Source organism: Lepidochelys olivacea, assembly GCF_965140295.1.
Source record: "Lepidochelys olivacea isolate rLepOli2 genome assembly, chromosome: 22".
NCBI lineage: Eukaryota > Metazoa > Chordata > Testudines > Cheloniidae > Lepidochelys > Lepidochelys olivacea.
In genome coordinates, this window is record NC_140432.1 from 16,754,054 (window position 1) to 16,777,557 (window position 23,504).

Consider the following 23,504-nt stretch of genomic DNA (forward strand, 5'->3'; position numbering starts at 1 on the left):
TTCGTCTACTTCTGACTTTTTGTCCATTTTATAAGAATATTACTTTAGTTTAACAATTTTACCTATTTTCTTTTAAAATAAATGATTACATTGCTATTAAGAGGTACTGTAAAAGGTTAACTTGGGAGAATGGGAGAGGTATGTATAAGACAACTAGAATTTGTAGAAATTCATGGTAGCTGCAGGCATAAACTTCATAAACTTAAACTTACAGATGACATCACTGTTAAGATGTTAATATTTAATGTACGCTACTATGGATTGTATGTTTATCTTGCCATACACTCCACCGTAACTTAGACAAAATCAAAATGTGAAGACACTGGAAGATATTATCAATCTTAATTTAGAAATAATACCAAGTAATATAATGTTTTTGTTTACTACTCTAAAATGTTTATCTTAGACTAAGAATTTGACTCTTTAAAAAAAGGGAAACTTGAAAAATTGTGGTTATTTATAGTTTCACAAAACTCCATCCAAATTGTTTACTTTATAAAGTATAATGACGATAAAAAGGACAGGTCAGCACTCTTGTTTCTGAATTTAGACACCTAAATCCTTATTTAAGCACCTAAATAAACATAATCAGACTTTCATTGGTGCCAAGCATCCACAGCTTCCACTAAAGTCAAAGGGAGTTCATCGCCAGTGCTTACATCTGTGGCAACCAGGCCACTTATTTAGGCACCTAACTATGGATTTAGGTGTCTAACTTGAGGCATGCAAGTATTGAAAATGTTGGTCATAACATTTATAGTATCAGTAAAGATTAGAGCTCACAAAAGACCCACTGCATCACATAGTTAAATTCTTTACCAGTAACATTATTTTTTTACAGAACACTGTCCAATACTATTACTTTTGAAGTGCTTTGCAAAATTCTAAAATCTATTTAATAGGACTATAATTTATAGATATAAGTGCATGTCTTATAAGTATGATTGCACAGTCAGGCATTAAGGTTCAATTAAATGCAAGGTGATCATCTTTGAAGAATCATCCTTGTTTTTGTGTAGTCATGTCGTATTCTTTTTGCATCTGAGTTGTAAAATATTCATAACCTATGTCACCCAAGGTATAAGCATCTGCAGAAGATGTTACATATGTTGGGACTCTGTTCTAGTGAGTGCGCTTTATAGTCCAAAGACACATTGAAAGTAAAGTCATTTGTCATGTCCACAATACCTGGACTTGGTATTGGTAAACTATACACTGCATAGTTAAGTGAATTGCCAAAAATAAAAAAAATTCTTATGACATGTTTTTGTTTTTTTTTAAATGGGCAGACATGAAGTTTGTCTGACTTTGAAATAGTCACTTTTATGCATTTCTAAAGTGCTTATCATCATCATATCTGGGTAGCAAATACATGGAATTAAAGTTAGATGAAATTCCTCCAAAGAAGAACAAAACATCCATCTCTTCCCTATGTACATTTAGGCAACTACCCAAAGGAATATTATCAACTTGGTTATTTTTTAAAAAATCAACTAATTTTATAAAGTTTTAGCTTTTGATAGAACAGGGGTGGCCAACATGAGCCTGAAAAGGAGCCAGAATTTACCAATGTACATTGCCAAAGAGCCACAGTAACACGTCAGCAGCCCCCCATCAGCTCCTCCTCCCCCCTGCTCCCAGTGCCTCCCACCCACCAGCAGCCCTCCCCACACCTCCTGATCAGCTGTTTTGTGGTGTGCAGGAGGCTGGGGCAGGGGGGAGGAGGAGCAAGGGCACGGCAGGCTCAGGGGAGGACGCAGGAAGGGGTGGAGTGGGGGCAGGGCTTGTGGCAGAGCCAGGGGTTGAGCATTGAGGCCCCCCCGCCCCGGCACATTGGAAAGTTGGCGCCTGTAGCTCAAGCCCTGGAGTTGGTGCCTATATAAGGAGTCACATATTAACTTCTGAGGAGTCTCATGTGGCTCTGGAGCCACAGGTTGGCCACCCCTGTTATAGAACATCCTTTAAAATAATATGTCCAGAATCTTTAGAACATTTCCTTAGAGAAAAAGGTTTCTCCTTCTCTGTTGATTTTATAAAAAGTCTTTTCATCAGTGTAGAAACTGACCAACTGGCTGACTTCATGTTTCAATTTCTCTCAGTTGAAAAAAGAATCTGCAGTGACCATCTTACTGGCTAAAAGTATCAGTGTGCTCCTTCTGTGTGCCTGGTGGCTGCCTGTTAGTGTTCTTCACACTTCTATATAGATAGTAGTGTTCACAGCACAGTAGTTTCCTTGCTGATTATTTTAGTTCCCTTCTCTGATATACCAGAGTATCATTTTGCTGTTTTTATTATCTTGTCCACACTGATGGTGATCTTTACTAATCGCCTCTCTCAAATATCTCAAGATTTACTGGGGGAAGAAACAAACAAAACTGTTTGTATCACCTACAATGAATCTAAAAGCTGTTCCACATTGTCACTGAGGAATGAATTACCTATGGACTCCAACTGGCACCTTTCCCACCACAATCCGCTTTCCAGTTTTACTGAGGGAGGTTTGAACTGAAAATTAATTGGTTTTAAACCTGCCAGATCTAATCAGCAAAGCTTAACTGGCAATTACTTTTCCTTTAAGCTTCTCCTCCACTGTTTAAACTGTACTGCCTTAGTAAATTTTAAAAAAAAAGTGTAAAATCTCAGATCAGTAACAGAATATAAATGTACTTTAAAAATAGCAAATAGGCCTGGGGTTAAATAGTAGGCCTGCTGAAGTAAATGAGAGTTTTTCAGTTGACTTCAATAGAGGCCCAGATTTCATGCCTGCATTTTAAAACTTTCTTTTTGGCAGTGGGTGTGGAGAGGCAGAAGAGAAGGGATGCGGTGACATCCTCTTTTTCTTCTTCTGTGGCATCTCAATTACAGGAGATTAGCAACCATGGAACCCATTCTGGACAATCCTCTGGTAATTTTTGTATGGATGAATAGTCCTTTTGATCTACCCAGGATACCACAAAAAGAAAAGGAGTACTTGTGGCACCTTAGAGACTAACAAATTTATTTGAGCATGAGCTTTCGTGAGCTACAGCTCACTTCATCCATCCAAAGATCTTTTTTTGCCTCATATTCTTCGTCATTAACTTTCCCTTCCAATGCCCATGAACATGCATTGCCTGCTGAACTTCTTAAAAGTGTGCCCTGTAAATCAAATCTTTCTTTTCATAAGTTCTTTAAATAATATTTACTGAGTTCCAATGATCTCCAATACCTTTTCATTGATTATGTGGTTATCCATCATATTTTCAAAATGATTCCATAAGATCATAATTCTAAGGCTTATAGTTTCTTTGTTACTGATTGTTGGAATGTTCATGTTTCACAGCCATAATTTGATACAGGCCAAATGTAAGTTTTAAGAGTTAGAATTTAGTCTCCAAATTTATGTGCTTTCTGATCAGATGTTTATTCTTCCAGAATGTCTTTTGCTCTTGCTGTTCTGGTGCTGACTTCAATATTCAGTCTTCCATCTTCTATAAGGATGCTTACTAAGTGGTGAATCTCACATGTTTTCCCAGAATCCTTCCTTTAGCAACCTGATTTTGTGTTCAGGGTTCTGTTTTCCCAGCAATAGGTGTATAAGGTATTTGCTTGTCTCAGCCCACGACAGACCCACTGCCACACCCAGCATCTCTTTTCAGGCAGTTTTATTTTTCAAGCATAAGCAAAAACAACAAAAGAATTACTCAGCCCACCATGGTCTACAGCTGCCAGGGAATTTCCCCCTTTGCCTTTCTCAGTCCTTTTTGTGCAATAAGATGTGAAGCAGGAAGGCCTGAGAAAGGCAAAGGGGGAAATTCCCTGGGAGCTGTAGCCCAGGGTGGGCTGGGGAACTGTTGTTGTTTTGGGATACGTCTACGTTGCACTTTAAAATCTGTGGCAATGAGTTTCAGAGCCCGGGTCCACAGACTCAGGCTTGTGGGGCTTGTGCTATGGCACTAAAAATTCAGCTATGTAGGTGTTTGGGCTTGGGTGGAGCTTGGGCTTTGAAGCCCAGGGATGTGGGTGGGCTCCTGAGCCCAAATGTGTGTGTTATGTAAACTTTGTACACGGTAGATTTTAGGGCTGCCACTTAGCAAGTCAGATGCCTGTGCCAGATATGGACTGACTACGGAGCTTCCTTCCCAGAGAGATACACTGGATGTGTTGGGTATAAGATCCTTTAATGTACTGCCATATATGGTTGAGGTTAGCCTAAATAAGGGAAGTTGCACATAGCACCAAGTATGCCATTACAGTCTGTACGCCTGTTTTTAGAATCAGCTTGACTGAGTCTGTAGTAGACCCAGGCTTTGAGACTCACTGCTGCAAGTTTTAAAACACAATGTAGACATACCCTGGGGTTTGAAAAATAAAACTGCTTGAAAAGAGATTCTGAGTCTGGTAGTGGGTCCTTCATGGGCTGTGGACAAGCCAGCACTTAATAGGTGTGATAACACAAACACTTAAAGTAGTGCAGGGAACTGTACCCGTATGTTCTGAAAGATTCCTTAGTATTCTTACATATTGGGTTTTGCATAATTACAAATGGGAACTGAAAACTATATTTAGATTTGGATTTATGTGCCTATGTGGATTGTGGCAATATATGTTCACTCTCTAGGATGGAACAAAATACTTTTTGGCTGTTTATTACATAAGAACGGCCATACTGAGTCAGACCAAAAGTCTATCTAGCCCAGTATCCTATCTTCCAACAGTGGCCAATGCCAGGTGCTTCAGAGAGAATGAACAGAACAGGTAATCATCAAGTGTTCCATCCCCTGTCACCTATTCCCAACTTCTGGCATCCAGGACTCTATATCCTTATCCAAACAAGCAACTGCAAGGTATCAAGGTGGAAGGAAGGGAATGTTACAGATGCAAATGTAGGGAGGCAGATATATAACCCCACAGTCTTCACTCACCTTTTCAAATGTGTCACAACCTTTAGCTTCTAAAAGATCAGGAGAAGTTAGTATCCAAGTGTACATACGTTCAGAACTAGCAATGTATATTATGGGATCATTCTCACTTAATTGTGAAATGAAGATGCAGCACAATTTTAAAAGCATGTAATGACACATCCACTCCCAGTCTTTATTCAAGCCTAACGTAATGATGTCCAGTTTGCAAATTAATTCCAATTCAGCAGTCTCTCATTGGAGTCTGTTTTTGAAGTTTTTTTGTTGAAGAATTGCCACTTTTAGGTATGTAATCGAGTGACCAGAGAGATTGAAGTGTTCTCCGACTGTTTTTTGAATGTTATAATTCTTAACATCTGATTTGTGTCCATTTATTCTTTTAGGTAGAGACTGTCCGGTTTGGCCAATGTACACGGCAGAGGGGCATTGCTGGCACATGATGACATATATCACATTGGTAGATGTGCAGGTGAACGAGCCTCTGAACTGGAATTAATTTGCAAACTGGACACCATTACATTAGGCTTGAATAAAGCTGGGAGTGGATGTGTCATTACACAAAGTAAAATTATTTCCCCATGTTTATTTCCCCTTTCCCCACCCCCACTGTTCCTCACATGTTCTTGTCAACTGCTGGAAATGGCCCACCTTGCTTATCACTACAAAAGGTTTTTTTTTTCTCTCCTGCTGGTAATAGCTCACCTTACCTGATCACTCTCGTTACAGTGTTTATGGTAACACCCATTGTTTCATGTTCTCTGTGTATATAAAATCTCCCCACTGTATTTTCCACTGCATGCATCCGATGAAGTGAGCTGTAGCTCACGAAAACTTATGCTCAAATAAATTGGTTAGTCTCTAAGGTGCCACAAATACTCCTTTTCTTTTTGCGGATACAGACTAACACGGCTGCTACTCTGAAACCTGTCATTAGGTAAAAAAGGTCACCCAGCTCCTGAACTGACTGCTGAGACTAAGTGAAAAGGATTTTTGAAGAGAAAGATGTCATCCTTTATCAAGGTTGCCTGGAGGCCTGGGTACCTGGGCACATATATTGTTTCTTCCCTCCTTATATGCACTCCCACATCCCCCAGCACCACTCACAATAAAGTATCATGGCATCAGTACTACTGCGACCTAACTTATGCACCTGATAACTCCATGCTTCAGTTTGTTAATATAAAATAGGAATAGTGCCATATGTGAATGTTTTGAGGTTTGACTCATGCTTGGAAAGTATTTTGCAGAAACAGTTTAAAAAGCACTAAGTGCTAATAATTCTTCATCAGGATCTGAACAGAACAGTCTCTGCTGGGAGCCCCTGACTTTCTGTAGCGAAAAGAAAATCATTCTGAAAGCTACAGATAGTTTGCTTACTGGTGGAACTATTATGTTTTATGCAAAGCTCTTCAGTAAAGTCCTGCCTGTCAGAGCTGGGAAATGTGCAGTCTTAACTATACATCATACATAATACTTACCTAGCCCAATCTGCATAAGGACATAAGCACTGTTGAGCTGCCTAGAGCAACTGATAGCTCCAAAGCAGCAGCTTTTGCCTTAGGATTTATTTCTAAGGGAGACTGGTTCTGAGAATAAAGTCGCCCCCTCATGAGCAGCTAGAGACCTGCAGGTGCACTTAAACCACAACATTGGTTTAGCTATCTGCTGCACTGTGCAGGCTCATCCCTACCATTGTACAGGCTTTTATTCTGAAGTGATGGCCTCAGCCAGTCCTACTCAACACATCCATCGGAGCCAGCTGCACAATACCATCTTTCCCAGATACCCTTGGATCTGAGGCTTTCTTCAGAGCTGAGGATCTTCCAGATGTTTTCCCAAATCCTTCTGTTTGCCATCAGTCTCCTGCCTGTGAATGTGGGACATTTCCTCTGCTGTTTGATGAAATCCATCCCAGGTAAGAATCCCCTTCTCTCCCTCCTGCACAGGGACTGACGGGTCTCCTGCTCTTAGATCTGCTGCTGGAGACAGGTCAGTAGAGGAATTTTATTTCTAATAGAAATTAGGAATTAAATGATACAATGAGTTTGCTAGACAGCACGGAGATCCCTAGTTATTTTGCAAGCTAATAAACAGGAGGAGCAAATGCATTGCACAGATTATATCAGATTATAAATGGAAAATACAGGTTTAGAGCTCGGGAAACCATCAGTAAACAGCAAAAAGAAAAGGAGTACTTGTGGCACCTTAGAGACTAACCAATTTATTTGAGCATAAGCTTTCGTGAGCTACAGCTCACTTCATCAGATGGATATCGTGGAAACTGCAGCAGACTTTATATATACACAGAGAATATGAAACAATACCTCCTCCCACCCCACTGTCCTGCTGGTAATAGCTTATCTAAAGTGATCATCAGGTGGGCCATTTCCAGCACAAATCCAGGTTTTCTCACCCTCCACCCCCCCACACAAATTCACTCTCCTGCTGGTGATAGCCCATCCAAAGTGACAACTCTTTACACAATGTGCATGACAATCAAGTTGGGCTATTTCCTGCACAAATCCAGGTTTTCTCACATCCCCCCCGCCCCCATACACACACAAACTCACTCTCCTGCTGGTAATAGCTCATCCAAACTGACAACTCTTCAAGTTTAAATCCAAGTTAAACCAGAACATCGGGGGGGGGGGGGAGGGTAGGAAAAAACAAGAGGAAACAGGCTACCTTGCATAATGACTTAGCCACTCCCAGTCTCTATTTAAGCCTAAATTAATAGGAACAGCAGCGTCTCTGCAGGGAGTCTGTTGTATGAGGGAAGTGTCAGTGGGTTGTAACAGGGAAATGGCTGCTTGGGGCAGGGGCCCCTACTGAAGTTTGGATCACCCACCGTTGGATCACCCACCACAGGAGGCAGGAAGAGGCCACCATTTGGAGTTCTGTGCAGTATCTCCAGGGGACTCAGCAGTGTATGCTACCACTACACAATTTTAAATCTGCTGCTTGTTTAACAGAGAGATCTGTCATCACTCATTGCGATCTGGAGGTGAGCTGTAAAAGAAAGGAATTAACCAGATTCCCCGCTGAATTTTTTTTTGGTAGAATCAAAGGGCCGCTCCCATGGACATCAAGAGGTTGGATATTTTTCCAAGCCTGTCTTGTGATGATGTTATCCAGTGTGTATCTCAGGATACGAAGTTAGGAGCCAGCCCCAGAGGCTAACTCTTTAATCAAATCTGTTGCTAAATTTGTGAGGCATGACAAGAAATCCAATATCAGGCAGTTCTTTATCAGAATGGAGATGGAAAATATAAAGACGGAATTATCAACACAAAATGTCTGAGGAATGTTAGTGCTGGGCTTCAGTGCTATCTGTAACAACCTCTGGCCCCACCATTTCAGATCTGGTAAAGTAAAGTGTTTTCCACTGAAAGATCCAATACTGCATGTGTCTGTGGCCGTCTTGTGTTATATTTTGATAGAAGAGCTATATTTCTCAAAGCAAAGCTATCAAGGCAGCATGTATGTGAAACTTCCACAGTTCTAACTTACAAAGGCCACGGTACGTTTGAAGGTGGATTCTTGAATCACTCTATAATTTAGGGTGGGGATCTCTTGGATAGTCCATCCCTCAGCATCTCCCCCTATCTGCTTTCATTATATCTAAATCATCCTTAAAGATGAGCTGTACAGGGAGGCATATGGGACTGTGCCCTGTTTTGATTCTATGAGTTGGGCAAAAAAGGCCTGAGGTTTCCCCCCGCCCCCTCCCCCCTTGTACCTAATTGGCAATACTAGGTCTTCCCAGTATTGTTTTTGCTGGTAGTCTGGTTGGAGACCCCAAGGACGTAGAATGAGATTTCTCAACCTTTAGCTGAATACTGAATCTGTAACAAGATCTTTTCTTCCTGTTGTTTGTTCAGGCATTTGAGTGAAACAGGTCGTGATAAAACCCCTAAACAGTCTGAATAAAAATCCCTTTTTCACTCTAGCTGGTGTCACTTCCCCAGAGTCAGCCATAATCCTGCTAGCTCTCCAGTTATCCGTAGAGTTTTCCATGAAAAACAGGATTTTGAGGGATATCTGATTAAAACAAATGTTTAACAAAGAATGTATCAGGCTTTGTTCATCTCAAGAAACAGGGTACAAAGCCCACTTGTTTTCCTTTTGTATGTTGCCTTTTTCTAATGGTGTCTGGGTCTTCATCTTAAAATTATATCACTTTATGGTAGTTTTGCCAGCTGCTTGCCTTACTGTTAACTGTTCTAAGGATATAAATGTAACTATGCTCTCAGCTTAAGCTTCTGTGGACAAACCCAGCTCCTCTTTGAGCCAAACACTGTTTAAAAGAATGCTATGTGATTTGTCCTTGAATTCTGCCCAAATCTGATTCGTGTGAGTTGCGGGGACCATTTTTGGGGAGGTTAGGTGTTGAGAGATGAGCTGGAGTACTCACATTTTGGAGACAGGGAAAAATCTACAGAACAGAGTCTACTCAGTTCCCGTTCTGGATCCTAGACCATAACAACTCTGCAGAAATGTCTATTTAGTGGAACTGCAGCCTCTCTGTTTAAAATTTTGAAATGAAAATGTTTTACAGCTAGAATATCTCAACCAACTCCTCTATAAATGCCTCTATCAGTCTGTATAGCTGTCAGATTTCAGCTTGTATGAAAAGACTCCCTCTCTTTATTTCTAATGGATTTTTATCAGCATTAATGTTGGGATTGGATGAATTATTTTATATGGGATTTAATAGAATTTAATTGAGTTTTAAGAGGGAGAGGCAGCTATATGTTGCAGGATAATTACTTTAGCCCTGCAACCTGACTTATTTATCTAGCTGCAGTCTCATATTAGAGATCTAAGAAGGATTTGAGGATTGGTGAGCCAGATATCCACATTGTAGGAGGGTAAATTGCCATATCCCTTCAGGACAACATGCAACCTTACCTGTCCTTAGTAGCAGATCTGAACAAGCAAGCTTACAAAAGTGCAGCTTGTCAACCAGTTTCTTGCTGAATTGTCCTTCCTCTGTTCTCTTGTACTGATTGCTGAATTTGTCTCTGAAGAACTAGACATCCGGCTTTGGAGATTTACAGATCATTTGTGCAGCAATTTAATTTAATCTCAAGGATTAAAGGAGGGAGGCTGGAAGATATAGCTGAGGTGGTGAAAGTGATTGGTTTTGTCAGAAGGAATTGCTTCCTGATAGGAAATGCCACCTCATAAGAGATGGAATTTTAATATTGTCTAGAATTTCTTCAGCCTCAGGCCTTGCTTGCACTAGGAAATATTTCTGTTTCAGGAAGGGGCTTAGCTGTACCATTGCTGGCCACTGTTTGTCCTTGTTATGCTTACAGCTAAACCTTAGTCAATACGGGTTAATCTAAACCAAATGCTGAACCACACCTGTCTCTTTGTGCTGATGAGGCCTTGTGAGCTCGGCTGGCTGAGCCCACAAACTGAGTAAGTGTTGGTTTAAGAGAGTTCTCCTCAATCTGTGCCTGCCATGGGCTGCTGCACCTGTTAACTGGGATGTGTGGCCAACATTTCAACAAGGGGATTCCTCAGAAATGCTCCTCCTCAGTCTGTGATGCACATGATATTCCCTAGGTAAAATCTGCCCGTTCATGCTCCAAATGTGGAGCCCAGTCCAGTCTCAGCAGCTGGTTTATATTAGTCATGTTTTCAGCTCTCTCTGCAAGGCAAAGGATCAGAGACTGAGTTCTAAAGTCCCCTGGGAGCAAAGATTCCCCCTGTAGTGTAGAAGAATTGGATAGTATCCCTTTAAATAGTTTGTGAACTCTCTAGTAGCCCTGACTGTTCCTTATGTGTCAGAAGCCACCCAGTCCCTGTGTGTATGGAGCTAGGCCTGGCATGTTCAATCTACATAGTAAGCATGGTTACTTAGACCCTCCCCCACCCCCACAACTGTGCTCATATAGTTCCTTCGTATTACATTTGTTGGGTAAAGACCAAAAGACACAACACCCCCTTACAGGATGTATAGGTGGCTCAGTTAGCCAGGGGTGTGCACAACTTGCAAGCCTGCTGCAGCCCACCTGGGCTCTCCTGCCAGGGTCCCTCCTGTTGCCACCTTTCTCTGTTGCTCTGCTGACTTCCACTCTCCTGCATCATATCTTTGCAGTTCCTCCCTTTCAGGGCTTGGCCCAGCTGCATCTCGAAAGCCCAAGAAAAGCTCTGCGTGTCATTTTATGTCTTCAAAGCACTTTACGAATTACTGCATTTCCTCATCTCCCCCTACATGCCCAGCTCCTCGTGCTCTGCCCAAGTTTCTGTTCTGGCTGCTCCCTTTGTCTGTCTGCTTTACCCAGCTGCCCCTTCACACAGAATAGCTTCCTAGTCAATGTGCACTAAGCAACGTCCCTTTCCTCTGTAAGGTTCCCCTTCCCCATACCTCTTTCTACTGCGTGTAATTGTAAGCTCCTGGGGACAGGGACTGTCCCTTCTTGAATGTCAGGAAAGTACCCAGTACATTGTGGGGTTACCATAGACTAAAAATTATAATACCTTGAACCTATCAAGACCTCAGCCCACTCTATCGCAGTCTATATGAGGAAGAACTACCCATTGCTGACAATGGGTGCCAGCACTGGGCTGAGGTGCAGTCGGACAGCAAAGGTACACCAGTCTAAACTTTTCAGCATGATTCTGGAAACCCTTGGTTAACCCCTGCGTGGATTAAGTTTTAATCACAGGTGTCTGAAACAACACTTGTGTTGGATTATGGAATGTGGGGAGTTGCAAACTATCACTTGACAGTGGGGCTGGAGGTTTCTGGTCCTGCTTGCAGTCAGTGCAATTGGTATCAATCTGGAAAGAGCCAATTTAAAGCAAGATAGGGTGAGCTTTGTCTCACTGCTGTAGAGAGTAGCCTGTTTTTTCTCTCTCTGTTTTGGGGTTCTTGTGTGTTATTGTTCTGAATTCTAAGAAATGAAATGGTGTTATGTTGCAACCTTTCATCAAGGGTATTTATGTGCTTATCTAATTCTCTGTGTGCTGTGAACATAACAGCACTGATGTCCATGCTTTGACTTGCTAGTCAAACTCTGCTAGTTGTTAAACTGTGCTGCTGAACTTGTGACTGACATCCATTGTTAGCAGTGAGCAATTTTTGAGCGTAGACCAGATTTGCAGATTTTAAGAACATGAGAATGGCCATACTGGGTCAGACCAATGGTCCAACTAGCCCAGTAGCCTGTATTCTGACTGACCAGTGCCAGATACTTCAGAGTGAATAAACAGAACAGGACAATTTGGAGTTATCCATCCCCTGTGGTCTAGTCCCAGCTTCTGGTAGTTGAAGGTTTAGGGACACCGGGAGCATGGGGTTGTGTCTCTGACCATCTTGGCAAGGAGCCATTGATGGATCTATCCTCCATGAACTCATCTAATTCTTTTTTGAACCCAGTTATACTTTTGGACTTCACTATATCCCATGGCAATGAGTTCCACAGGTTGACTGTATTTTGTGAAGAAGTATTCCTTTTGTTTGTTTTTAATCTGCTGCCTATTAATTTCATTGGATGACCCCTAGTTCTTGTGTTATATGAAGGGGTAAATAACACTTCCCTATTCACTTTTTCATACCATACATGCTTTTATATGTACGTCTATAGATCTCGATCATATCCCTCTTTAGTCATCTCTTTTCTAAGATGAACAGTCCAAGTCTTTTTAATCTCTCCTAGTAGGAAAACTATTCCATACTCCTAATAATTTTTGTTGCCCTTCACTGTACTTTTTCCAATTCTAATATATCTTTTTTGAGATGGGATGACAAGAACTGCCCACAGTATTCAAGATGTGGGCATACATGGATTTATATAGTGGCATTACGATATTTTCTGTTTTATTATCTATCCCTTTTTTAATGGTTCCTAATGTTCTGTTAGCTTTGCTTGGCCTCTGCTGCACATTGAGTGGATGTTTTCAGAGAACTATCCACAATGACTCCAAGATCTTGTTCTTGAGTCATAACAGCTAATTTAAACCCCATCTTTTTGTATATATAGTTCCTAGCGAGAGGAAACCATTGTGATCATCCATTCTGTCCTTCTGCATAATGCAGGCTGAAGAATTTCTGTTCCTGCATCCAGCACAATACCTTCTGGTTGAAGGGAACTGGATCTTTTAGAAAGGTGTCTGGTCTTGATTTAAAGACTTCAGCTGGAAGACAGTCCATCTCATTCCAGGCATCTGTTCAGCTTGTTCTCTGTTGCTGTGCATGACACTGACTGTTGCCTTCACAGTGTAAGATGTTGCAATCAGGCACTCTTTAAAAAACACTTTACTGGAAATGATGGGAGGAGAGAGAATTTGGGTCTATGGCAAAACCACTTTCGTGGGTTGGTATAAAAATTAAGGCTCAGATATGACAGTGACAGGTATAATGGAAATATCTTGAGAAAAGAGAATTGTTGCAGAAGGTTTTATTCACTGTTCAGCTCTGATGCTGTAATACATAGGCATGGGGCTGGCTGCTTCCACCTCAGGGATCAGAAAGGTGTATGCTAATGCTGTGCAACCAGGTCTCTTCTGGAGAGTTGTTTCACTCCCACGTCAAGCTTTTGCACTTGGAATACAGAACATCTAATCCTGTACACAGGAATCACCCCAGTGGAGGGGAAGCTGTCTGGCTCTCAGAGCAGGTAAGAAACAGGAATCTTAAGAGAGAACAATGCCACAGAAGGGGGAAAGAATGTGATCTGTAAAATAGAGGAGAAAGCTGCTAAGAAGCAGAAGCTCTTGCAATGAACTGACCTTTGTTCTACAGTTGTTGCAGCACAGGGGACTTTCCGCCTAGCAGGTGATTTGCTGGTGCCACGATTAAAAAGGGGTCTTGCATGACAAAAAAACAGAGAAGGCTGTTTGTTCTAATGGTGGCTTTTATGGAGGTGGCCAATCCCATATCCCAGTCAGCAACTATACAGAGAGTTTGTTTTATTTTTTACAAACAAAGCTAATTCTTCTTGGTTTCCAAAAGCAAGTAGCAGGCATGACTGTTAGGGGACTAAAGTGCCTTTTGCCTAGATGTGACTAACCTACTTTGAAGGAGGGACAGGTCCCCGGCAGATACTCAGATGTGCCCTCGCCCCACCTGCTGAGTCATGTGTGACATCTGACTTGTTGCATCTCTGACAAGCTGCATGTATCCCCTAGGGCATGAACATAGTGATCTTGCTCTCTCGGGGTATGTTCCTGCTTTTTATGCCTCTACAGTGTGTGTTCAGAGCCACCCTGGGGCCATGGGAGCCAGTTAACTAAGTAACAAGCTGTATAAAAATGTTCCCCTGTGTCCAGTCTCCTCTGCATTTCTAATGCACCCATCACCAAGGTATCTAGGTGAACAGAGAAATACATTTGATAATGAAGCCTTGAGAGCTTGACTGAGAGGTACTGCCCTGCACTGATGCATCACCTCCCACCACTGATTGGAAACCCCTGGGACTGAGCATGTTCCCTGCACACTGCTCCCAGGCTGGCTGAGCCTGGGTCTGGGCTGTAGTAGTGCTAGGGTGGCTCCTCTGTACTGCTTTCCATACCTGCATTGTGCCCAGCCCACCTGGTACTACAATGGACCGTCACTCAATGGGGAGACCTAGGTGCCTGCATAGACTCTGTAACAGATACTCTTACACTGGTGTTGGTGGAAGAGCAGAGCCTTTGGAGGAGTTCAGCATGAGGTTTTCCGGGGAATCTATAAGCACCACTTTGTGTTCTCTCTATTTAGGTTGCAACATATTTATTTCTGGGCACATTATAGTCTCTCTCTCTAGATGGTCGTAACAAATGTCTGTCTCACTTACTGTTGTTACATGTTCAAATAAATTATATTAGCTTAGTCTTCCTGAAAAGTTCATTTCCTCCCTCTCTGCAACATACAAAAGTACCTTGCAGGTGTCTGTGCTGGATTAATCACAGTAAGATTTAATGCACTGAATTTTCAGCTCCCCATGGCAGTGACAGAAACTCTGGAAGCAGAGTTTTATTTTGAACATCGGTTGCATTTTGGTTATTTGCAGGATGCTTTTGTCATGGAACTCCAAGCCCGACTTGCAGATATCTAGGCTGGTGGCTGTCAGTCTGTAGCCTTTAGCACTAAGGGCCTTAGTCACTTGCTGTCTTCTAACTTCTTATTTGTTCTTCGCAGTTCTAAAGGACTTTCTGCCGAGCCCACAACAGGAGCCGCTCACCTTCAGCAACCGGAAGGGTTTGCAATGCATCTCGCCACTAATGAGAAGTGTGGAAGAGACTCCTCAGCCCATCCTGACAAAGGTCAAAGGGCACATTCCAAAGTGGCTCAATGGCAGCCTGCTAAGGAATGGGCCTGGGAAGTTTGAGTTTGGAGAGGAGAAGTAAGTCTAGATTTGATTGTACTTTCTAATGATTCCAGGCTGGGGGTTGGTCAAACCTAGAAGGCACCTGCATAAATACATCACAGCCATTAGAGGCCTTCCTTAGCTCTGAAGGTGTGTGACCATGAGGAAATGCTTATAGATCCCATTCTTCTAATACAAACTCTTCTCTCATCAAGAAGCTTTCAGCACCTTTACTAGCCAGATTCATTAATCCTCGTGACCTCCCTGGGAAGTAGGAAGGTGTTTTTCCACAGTTTAAAGGAGGCCGTGACCAGCGGAAGGCCACAACATGAGCTAACAAAGCTGGGGATGAAACCCTGGCATCCTGACTCCCAGTGCTCTGTCTGTAACAGCCACTTCCCACGCCCACCCTGTAGTCCCAGGCATGATTTGCCATCCTGATTACACTAAGCTGTTTATGTGGCTATAAAAACAAACCCAGCCCTCACGCTGGTTGGTGTTCTCTCATTTCAAAACAAAAAAATGTAGATCTATATTTTTAACAAGTTAGAACCCAAGCCAGTGTTTGACTGATGGTCTGTCACTCAAGCAAACCCACAGAGCTGGCTCATCTTCACATTGACTGGATGGGAGCAAGAGTGGCTGATGGAGATTAGCACACCTGATGTTCTACCTCTGAAAAACTGGTCTTCTTCAAAAGGCCTCACAGGGCATCTCCTCTGTGGAGGGGATGGAATTCTGCGAAGTGCTGTAGTTTGGCCCATTGCTCCCAGATTGTTTCTTGCTCAAGGGGCTTTAAATAACAAAACAGGAGTAGACCAAAGCATACTAGGGACTGGTTAGACATTCAGCTCACAGCAGGCTCCTGAGGATAGATTTACACCCCAGCTTGCCATGCACTAAGAGTTAGTGAAGACAACCCTAATTTGTGTTCTATTTCTGCAGCACCATAAGCATGCAGGGGCTTTGTAGAACAACATAGTTTCAGTCCATGAAAGCTTGTGGGTAACGTTCTCAGAAGCACTAAGGCCCATTTTCAAAAGACACTTAAGCACTTAGGAGGTTGAGTCATTGAAAGTGAACGGAACTCAGGCTTCTAGGTGTCGAAAGTCACTTTTGGAAATGAGACTTAGACGCTTAAGCCACTTAGGGCACGTCTACACAGCAATTAAACACCCGTGGCTAGCCCAGGTCAGCTGACTTGGGCTCAATGGGCTTAGGCTGCGGGGCTGTAAAATTGCTGCACAGACATTTGGGCTTATGCTGGAGCCTGAGCTCCAGGATCCACGTATGAGGAGAGCCACAGTGTCTGGGTTCCAGCCCAAACCCAAAGGTCTATGCAGCAATTTTTAGTCCCGCAGCCCAACCACTGCGAGCCCGAGTCAGCTGATCCGGGAGAGCCATGGCCATGCTGCAGGTCTTTTATTCCAGTGCAGACTTACTCTTAGGGTACATCTGTACTGCAAGCAGCAGCCTGTGACAGCAAGTCTCAAAGTCTGGGTCTACAGCCAGACTTATGGGGCTTGTTGTGCTTCACAGAATCATAGGACTGGAAGGGACCTCGAGAGGTCATGTAGTCCAGTTCCCTGCACTCAAGGCAGGACTAAGTATTATCTAGACCATCCCTGACAGGTGTTTGTCCAACCTGCTCTTAAAAATCTCCAGTGATGGAGATTCCACAATCTCCCTAGGCAATTTATTCCAGTGCTTAACCACCCTGACAGATAGGAAGTTTTTCCTAATGTCCAACCTAAACCTTCTTTCCTGCAATTTAAGCCCATTGCTTCTTGTCCTATCATCAGCGGTAAAAAAGAACAATTTTCCTTCCTCCTCCTTGTATCAATCTTTTATGTACTTGAAAACTGTTATCATGTCCCCTCTCAGTCTTCTCTTTTCCAAACTAAACAAACCCAATTTTTCAATCTTCCCTCGTACGTCATGTTTTCTAGACCTTTAATCATTTTTGTTGCTCTTCTCTGGACCTTCTCCAATTTGTCGACATCTTTCCTGAAATGAGGCACCCAGAACTGGACACAATACTCCAGTCAAGGCCTAATCAGCGTGGAGTAGAGAGGAAGAATTACTTCTTGTGTCTTGCTTACAATACTGCTGCTAATACATCCTAAAAACAGCTGGGTAGATGTTTGGGCTTGGGCTCTGAAGCCCCTCATCCCCCCTCCAGGCTTTAGAGCCTGAACTCCAGCCTGAGCCCAAATGTCTACACAGCTATTTTTAGCACCTGGGGTCTGAGACTTGCTGTAGCTTGCTGTGTAGACAAACCCCTAGATGCTTTTGATAATTTGAGCCTGTCTCTAAACTTGGACCCTGTGCCTGCAAACATGTAGGCACATGAGTAGCTGCATGTCTGAGTTTTTCCGTTGTGTTCGTGCTCTCTTACACACACACAGACACACACAAAGTTGTTTCATGATAAAAGTGTTTGTAGGATCTGGTTCTCAGATTATAGCGCAGATAATAACAAACACCAGGGTCTTAGGAGAAGGCGTGGGAGGATGCGGCACTGCACTGATCCTTCTTGTAATTTTGTTTCTCTGCTCGGCTGGAAGATTTAACCATTGGTTTGATGGCATGGCCCTGCTGCATCAGTTCCAACTGGAAAATGGCATCGTGACTTACAGGAGCAAGTTCCTGCAGAGTGATTCCTATGTGACTAACAGCCAGCACAATCGGATCATGGTCTCGGAGTTCGGAACCCTGGCTATGCCGGACCCATGCAAGAGCATCTTTGGTCGCTTCATTTCGTGGTTTGAGATGCCACGTAAGTATGTTCCTTAGTTGAAAGCAATGTTTTTGGAGGTGGTATGCATCCCAAGTGGGTGATATTTGTTTGGAGGAACAGTTTTTAGGTTTGAAGGGAGCTGTGTGGAAGTTTTAGTGGTTTTGCTTTGAGTGGTCATGTTTCTGTGGGGATCACCCCTCTGAAGAAACAACTCCAAGCCAAACTCAGCTGAAATAGAAACACTTAACTTGGGATTTTGGCTCCCCTTCCCCCCCCCCATGTTGTTTCCACCCAAAATCAGAAATGTAGCTCACTGTTTGTGCACCTTGGGCCTGGTCTCCAGAGGTGCTGGGGGCACCCAGAGCTCCAGGTGAAGTTGACAGGAGCACTGGTAGCTCAGCACCTCTCGCCATTGGTCCCTTTGATGCCATTTACTTAACTTTTGGGTTTGTTACCAAATTTGATTCACCTTGTTCCAGGGTTTGTGTAAATTCTGCACCTCCTCTCACAAGCAACACCCTGTAGGGTGCCGTAATGAGCATCTTACAATCTGCCGGTTTTAGTACAAACCTGTCTTGAAAGCCCCACACCTTGCTAAGCTTTTAGGGTATGTAGGTTATTCCTTTCCTTCCTGCGGTAAGGGGCGGGAGGGTGATACGGGTGAGGAGAGGATGGCACACCGAAGCGGACGTACCATTAGCTGTAGGATTATAGTTAAGACTATGAGTATGTCACGGATGTCATGGAAGTCACAGATTCTGTGACCTCCGTGACACTGGGGCCCTGCAGCAGCCCAGCCGCCACAGTGGAGGACTGTCCCAGCTCCCAGCAGGCCCACACCAGCTCCCAGTCCTGCAGAGTGGCGGGGGATTCCCTGGAGCTCCCCAGCCCCCTTGGGTGGCGGGGGATTCCCTGGAGCTCCCCAGCCCCCTTGGGTGGCGGGAGAGTCCCTGGAGCTCCCCAGCCCCTTGGGTGGTGGGGGATTCCCTGGAGCTCCCCAGCCCCCACTGCTGGACCTTCCTCCCTCCCCATTTTATCAGGGATGTTTTTAGTGAAAGTTACTGACAGGTCACGTCTTCCGTGAATTTTTGTTCATTGCCCATGACCTGTCCATGACTTTTACTAAAAATATCCATGAAAAAATCATAGCCTTAATAATTTATAGTGTATTGTTTGCTTAGATAGAACCAGGTTATTTGTGGATGGTGACTCACAGGATTCGCTTCAGGTACATTTGAAGGAAATATAGTTAACTCATGAAAGCTCATGCTCAAATAAATTGGTTAGTCTCTAAGGTGCCACAAGTACTTCTTTTCTTTTTGCGAATACAGACTAACATGGCTGTTACTCTATCTCCTGAGTGAAGCATAGAGGAGGGGCGAAGCTACCTGTATGAAACCAGCAAATGCAGCTCAGCCTGCATCCCATTCCTTCCCTGCAAATCAGTCAGGGCCCACTGACTGCTCCTTTGGTCTGGTCTACACTTGGGAGATTAAATTGGTTAAAGCCTCTAGAACAGTGTTTCTCAAACTAGGGCCACCGCTTGTTCAGGGAAAGCCCCTGGTGGGCTGGGCCGGTTTGTTTACCTGCCGTGTCCGCAGGTTTGGCTGATCGCGGCTCCCACTGGCTGTGGTTCGCCACTCCAGGCCAATGGGGGCTGCAGGAAGGGCGGCCAGCATATCCCTTGGCCCGCGCCGCTTCCCGCAGCCCCCATTGGCCTGGAGCGGCGAACCGCGGCCAGTGGGAGCCGCAATCAGCTGAACCTGCAGACACGGCAGGTAAACAAACCGTCCCGGCCTGGCCGGGGCTTTCCCTGAACAAGCGGCAGCCCTAGTTTGAGAACCACTGCTCTAGAACATTTGTAGAACACTTGTGTCCATACCTAGAAATGCCCTACCTGCTCTAATAAATAATTACAACAGGCCATCTGTCAGTGGGTTTAATAACCAGTCGTAGCCTTCTGCAATCTAGAATGCGTCCAGGAGCTCAGCTAGGAATTGTAGGCTAGATATCCAGAGGACATTGCAGCCGAAATGGTTTAGGACAATGCTAGCGTGAGTGCAGGGTGAAACAAATCTATTTCACATGTTGGTGCTGAAATGTTTGTCTTAAACTATTTCAGTGCATCCAGTTCAGTTACAAACTGATTTCTTCTCTTGTGTAGACAAGACCCTAGTGAAGTTAAGAGAAGGAAAATGCCTCCCAGGTCTCCTTCAATCAATTCCCCTTGCACTCCCATTAGAAGTCAGTGACAGATAATCCCCTTTTGTACATTTCCTGTTATTTTGTCCAGTCCAATTAATGTCCCAAGTGATGGGACAATGCCCCTTGCATTGAATTTGAATTGCATTGTCCCAGTATGGGGCCTGCTTCTGCTTTTTACATTGCTGACCTGGCCTCCTGTACAGAGTGCAATCTGGGTTCTCTGCTCATGCTTTCTGATAAATACTGGCAACTGGTTGTCTGGCCTTATAATAAAGAATATCTCAGCCCTCGCCAGGGGTTGCCTTTCCCTCAGGTCTGCATTCCGTTTGTAATATCATTGGTTTCCTTTAGTTGCAAGACACTGAAATGAGCCTGCACAATGACTTAGTAGTACCTGAATCAAAAGGAATCAGATTTCTTCAGTTTGCATTAAAAACAAGTCTTTTCTTTGGCATGAACTCACCTGCATAGGTAGAGCCCTGTGTGCTGCTATAGATCACTGAGATAGAAAAGAAAGAAAACCATAGAATCATAGAACTGGAAAGGACCTCGAGAGGTCATCTAGTCCGGTCCCCTGCACTCAAGGCAGGACTAAGTATTATGTATAAAACCCTGCTGTAGGCCTGCAGAGAGAGACAGGTGAGTGCAGAAACAAGGAGGACAATGTAATGTGGGTAGGACTTTGCAGAGGGGAGGCTTACACCTGGGCTCAGGTGCTCAGACTGAGTCAACTGTGCAGTGCAGACACAGCAATGTGAGGTGCACTCACACTCTAAGGCTGTCAAGTAACCAGGTCCTGCTGGCCAGATGGTTTTAATCTGTCCTGTCTGTCCTGAAAGGGATTTGTGTCATTAGGAAAACTGGTTTATTTGTTTAAATATGCCTAACTTGCTGTAGTGAGATGTGAGCTTAATGCATCTGCATTACTCTCGGATTTTGTTTCAGGGCCAACGGATAACTCCAATGTGAACTACGTGGTGTACAAGGGAGACTATTATGTCAGCACCGAGACCAACTTCATGCAGAAAGTGGATCCAGAAACCCTGGAAACCAAGGAGAAGGTAAAGAGTGGGTGGGATGACGGGTTTAGCACCTGGCGTGGGGGAATCATGTCACACTGTTCCCAGGATGGCAGCTAGTGGGGACAATTCCCAAAGACCCTCTTGGTCTTTGTGTCCAACCTGCATGTCCAACATGGTAAGAATCCATGGCTGTTGTTGAGATCCTCTGTACCTCTCTCTCCTGGCAAAAATGACTTCTCTGTGGCAGATACTGGAATTGCCAGGAAATCTACAGTCACTGCCAGTCACCCCATGGTCTTAAAAATCCCTCTGTGGTGCATGTGCTGGAGGGCATTGCAGGATCGAGGTGAATAGTAAAGCAGCTGCCATGCTTGAGGTCCAGTCACAGCCATTGGCAGCAGGCAGGGTTAGACTGGAGGACTCCTCACGTCAGTTATGTTTTCAACCAAGGGTAGAGCAGGGTCCCTCGCAACTTGGTCACTGTCCATGAAGTGCAGGATCTGGTCTTGTCTGGCGATTCCAGTGTACGGAAATGCAAAAATATATACCCATGTAACATCAAGGTTATAGATGTTAATACTCTTACAGAATTCCACTCCTGCCTATGCTCTGCCCTACCCCATGGTCCCACCCAATCTGCTCCCCTCATCTCCTTCAACCTGTCCCAACTCCAAGCCAGCCCTACCCCGGCATGCTCCTTGAATTCTTGGCTAACCCCACCTCCCCATTGTGTTCATCCTGTGCACTAGCCTACATGCTGTTCACCTGCGTATCACCGAATGTGCTGTTGCATTTCAGATTAAGCTGTCTGCTGTCTTCTGCCATTTTGTGGTGTTTACATCAGATTAAAGCCCTGATCTTGCAAATTGCTCTGTGTACAGCTGCATTAACTCCAGGGGATTCTGCAAGAATGCAGGGATCTGCCCACCTGGAACAGCTTGCAGAATCATGGCCTACATTTCTAACCTTAATGCTCCATTCCTATAAGATTTAGTTGGCATGTTAATTTCATAGGCTTTTTGAGAAAATAGAAAAGAGGGGGAAAAACACAAGGAAGGAGAGAACAGGAGAAACCGATTAAAAACTGCGGCTGCTTTTACTGGGACGGTTTACAGCTGCACGGAGCTGGGAGCTAGGCAAACTCTCCTTTGTGGCGGAACAGCAGCACAAAGCCACACCTACCCAACACTCTGTTAGAGCTCTCGTGTATTCACTGTGTGCCATAGTTGCAAGCCATATGGAAATTCTAAGCTTAGCAGCCATTTCGTGCTGCATGTATCCAACTAAGTTGATTTTGGTGGTTGCATAATACCTATTTCAACCCTTGCCAGGGACTATTACCCAGTGAAGTGATGCCATGGGGGTGGTTTCAGTGGTAAAGTTCAGCCAAGTGGAGACACCCGGACATACAAATTCTCATCAGCCATTTTTAAAGAGGTGGACTAATATTTTCAAAAGTGGCTAATAAATTGGGGCCCTGAATTTTTGGGTGCCTAACTCAAGACACCTTAAAGAGCCTGATTTTCAGAGGGTGAACACTCAGCACTTTCTGAAAATCTGGGCCCTTTCAGGTGTCTCAAGTTGGGAAGCCAAAAATCACTAGTCACTTTTGAAAATCTTGGCTGAGAAGTGTATTTTTCACACTTGGACATTTCAGTGCATTTCCATCAGACTTTCTCCCTATGAGACTCACCTTTTGACTAAGTCTAAGCATAGAAAGTTGCAGCCACAAAGGAGAATTCTGAACACTTATGAGCACATGAAGATAGAATTAGAATTAAGTTGTGCATGGGACCTTTGCTACAACATTTGCTATCCAGAAAATCTTTAGTTGTAGATAATATTAAACTCTGTTGCATCTTTGCATAGCCTATATTGGTGTTTGAAGAAAACACACCAGTTACCAAATGTCTCTGTCTGCTTGCAATAGAACTGATAGTTTTGGGACAGAGACTGTCTTTTAATTGCATGCCTGGACACACCTAGCACAATGGGGCCATCTTTATCTTAGGTACTTATATGGCTCCATTACTGGGGTTTCGACACACCCCACATTCTTTAAGCTTTAATCCAAACATCATCCCTGTGAGTGCTTTTATCTTCGATTTACAGATGGGAACTGAGGCACCGAGAGGCTAAGGTCACACAAGACGTCTCTGGAAGAGCAGGAACTTGAATCCATGTTTTCCAAGTCCTCAATTAGTGTCCTGACCACTGGACAACCCTCCTTCACATGCCCTGGGCCTTGAGTAGTGCCCAGATACTATTGCTTTATAAATTATAGTGTTACCTGCATACTAGGGCACCCAACTTTACCCAGTTCCTAGGGCTC

The 23,504-nt window shown here is 43.8% G+C and overlaps 1 protein-coding gene across 2 annotated transcripts in view; it reads left to right on the forward strand.

Moving 5' to 3' along the window:
• The window catches only part of BCO2 (beta-carotene oxygenase 2), a 79,484-nt gene that overhangs the window by 41,756 nt on the left and 14,224 nt on the right, over nt 1-23,504 (forward strand). Inside the window, exons 1-4 of one of the 2 annotated variants that reach the window (XM_084611992.1) lie at nt 6,610-6,816; nt 15,037-15,241; nt 17,773-17,984; nt 21,096-21,211. In XM_084611992.1, the coding sequence (XP_084468118.1) occupies nt 6,729-6,816; nt 15,037-15,241; nt 17,773-17,984; nt 21,096-21,211 (621 nt within the window). In that variant the 5' untranslated portion in view covers nt 6,610-6,728. Of the gene's footprint in view, nt 1-6,609; nt 6,817-15,036; nt 15,242-17,772; nt 17,985-21,095; nt 21,212-23,504 lie in introns of those variants that run through there. The other variant, XM_084611991.1, reaches the window with a different exon arrangement.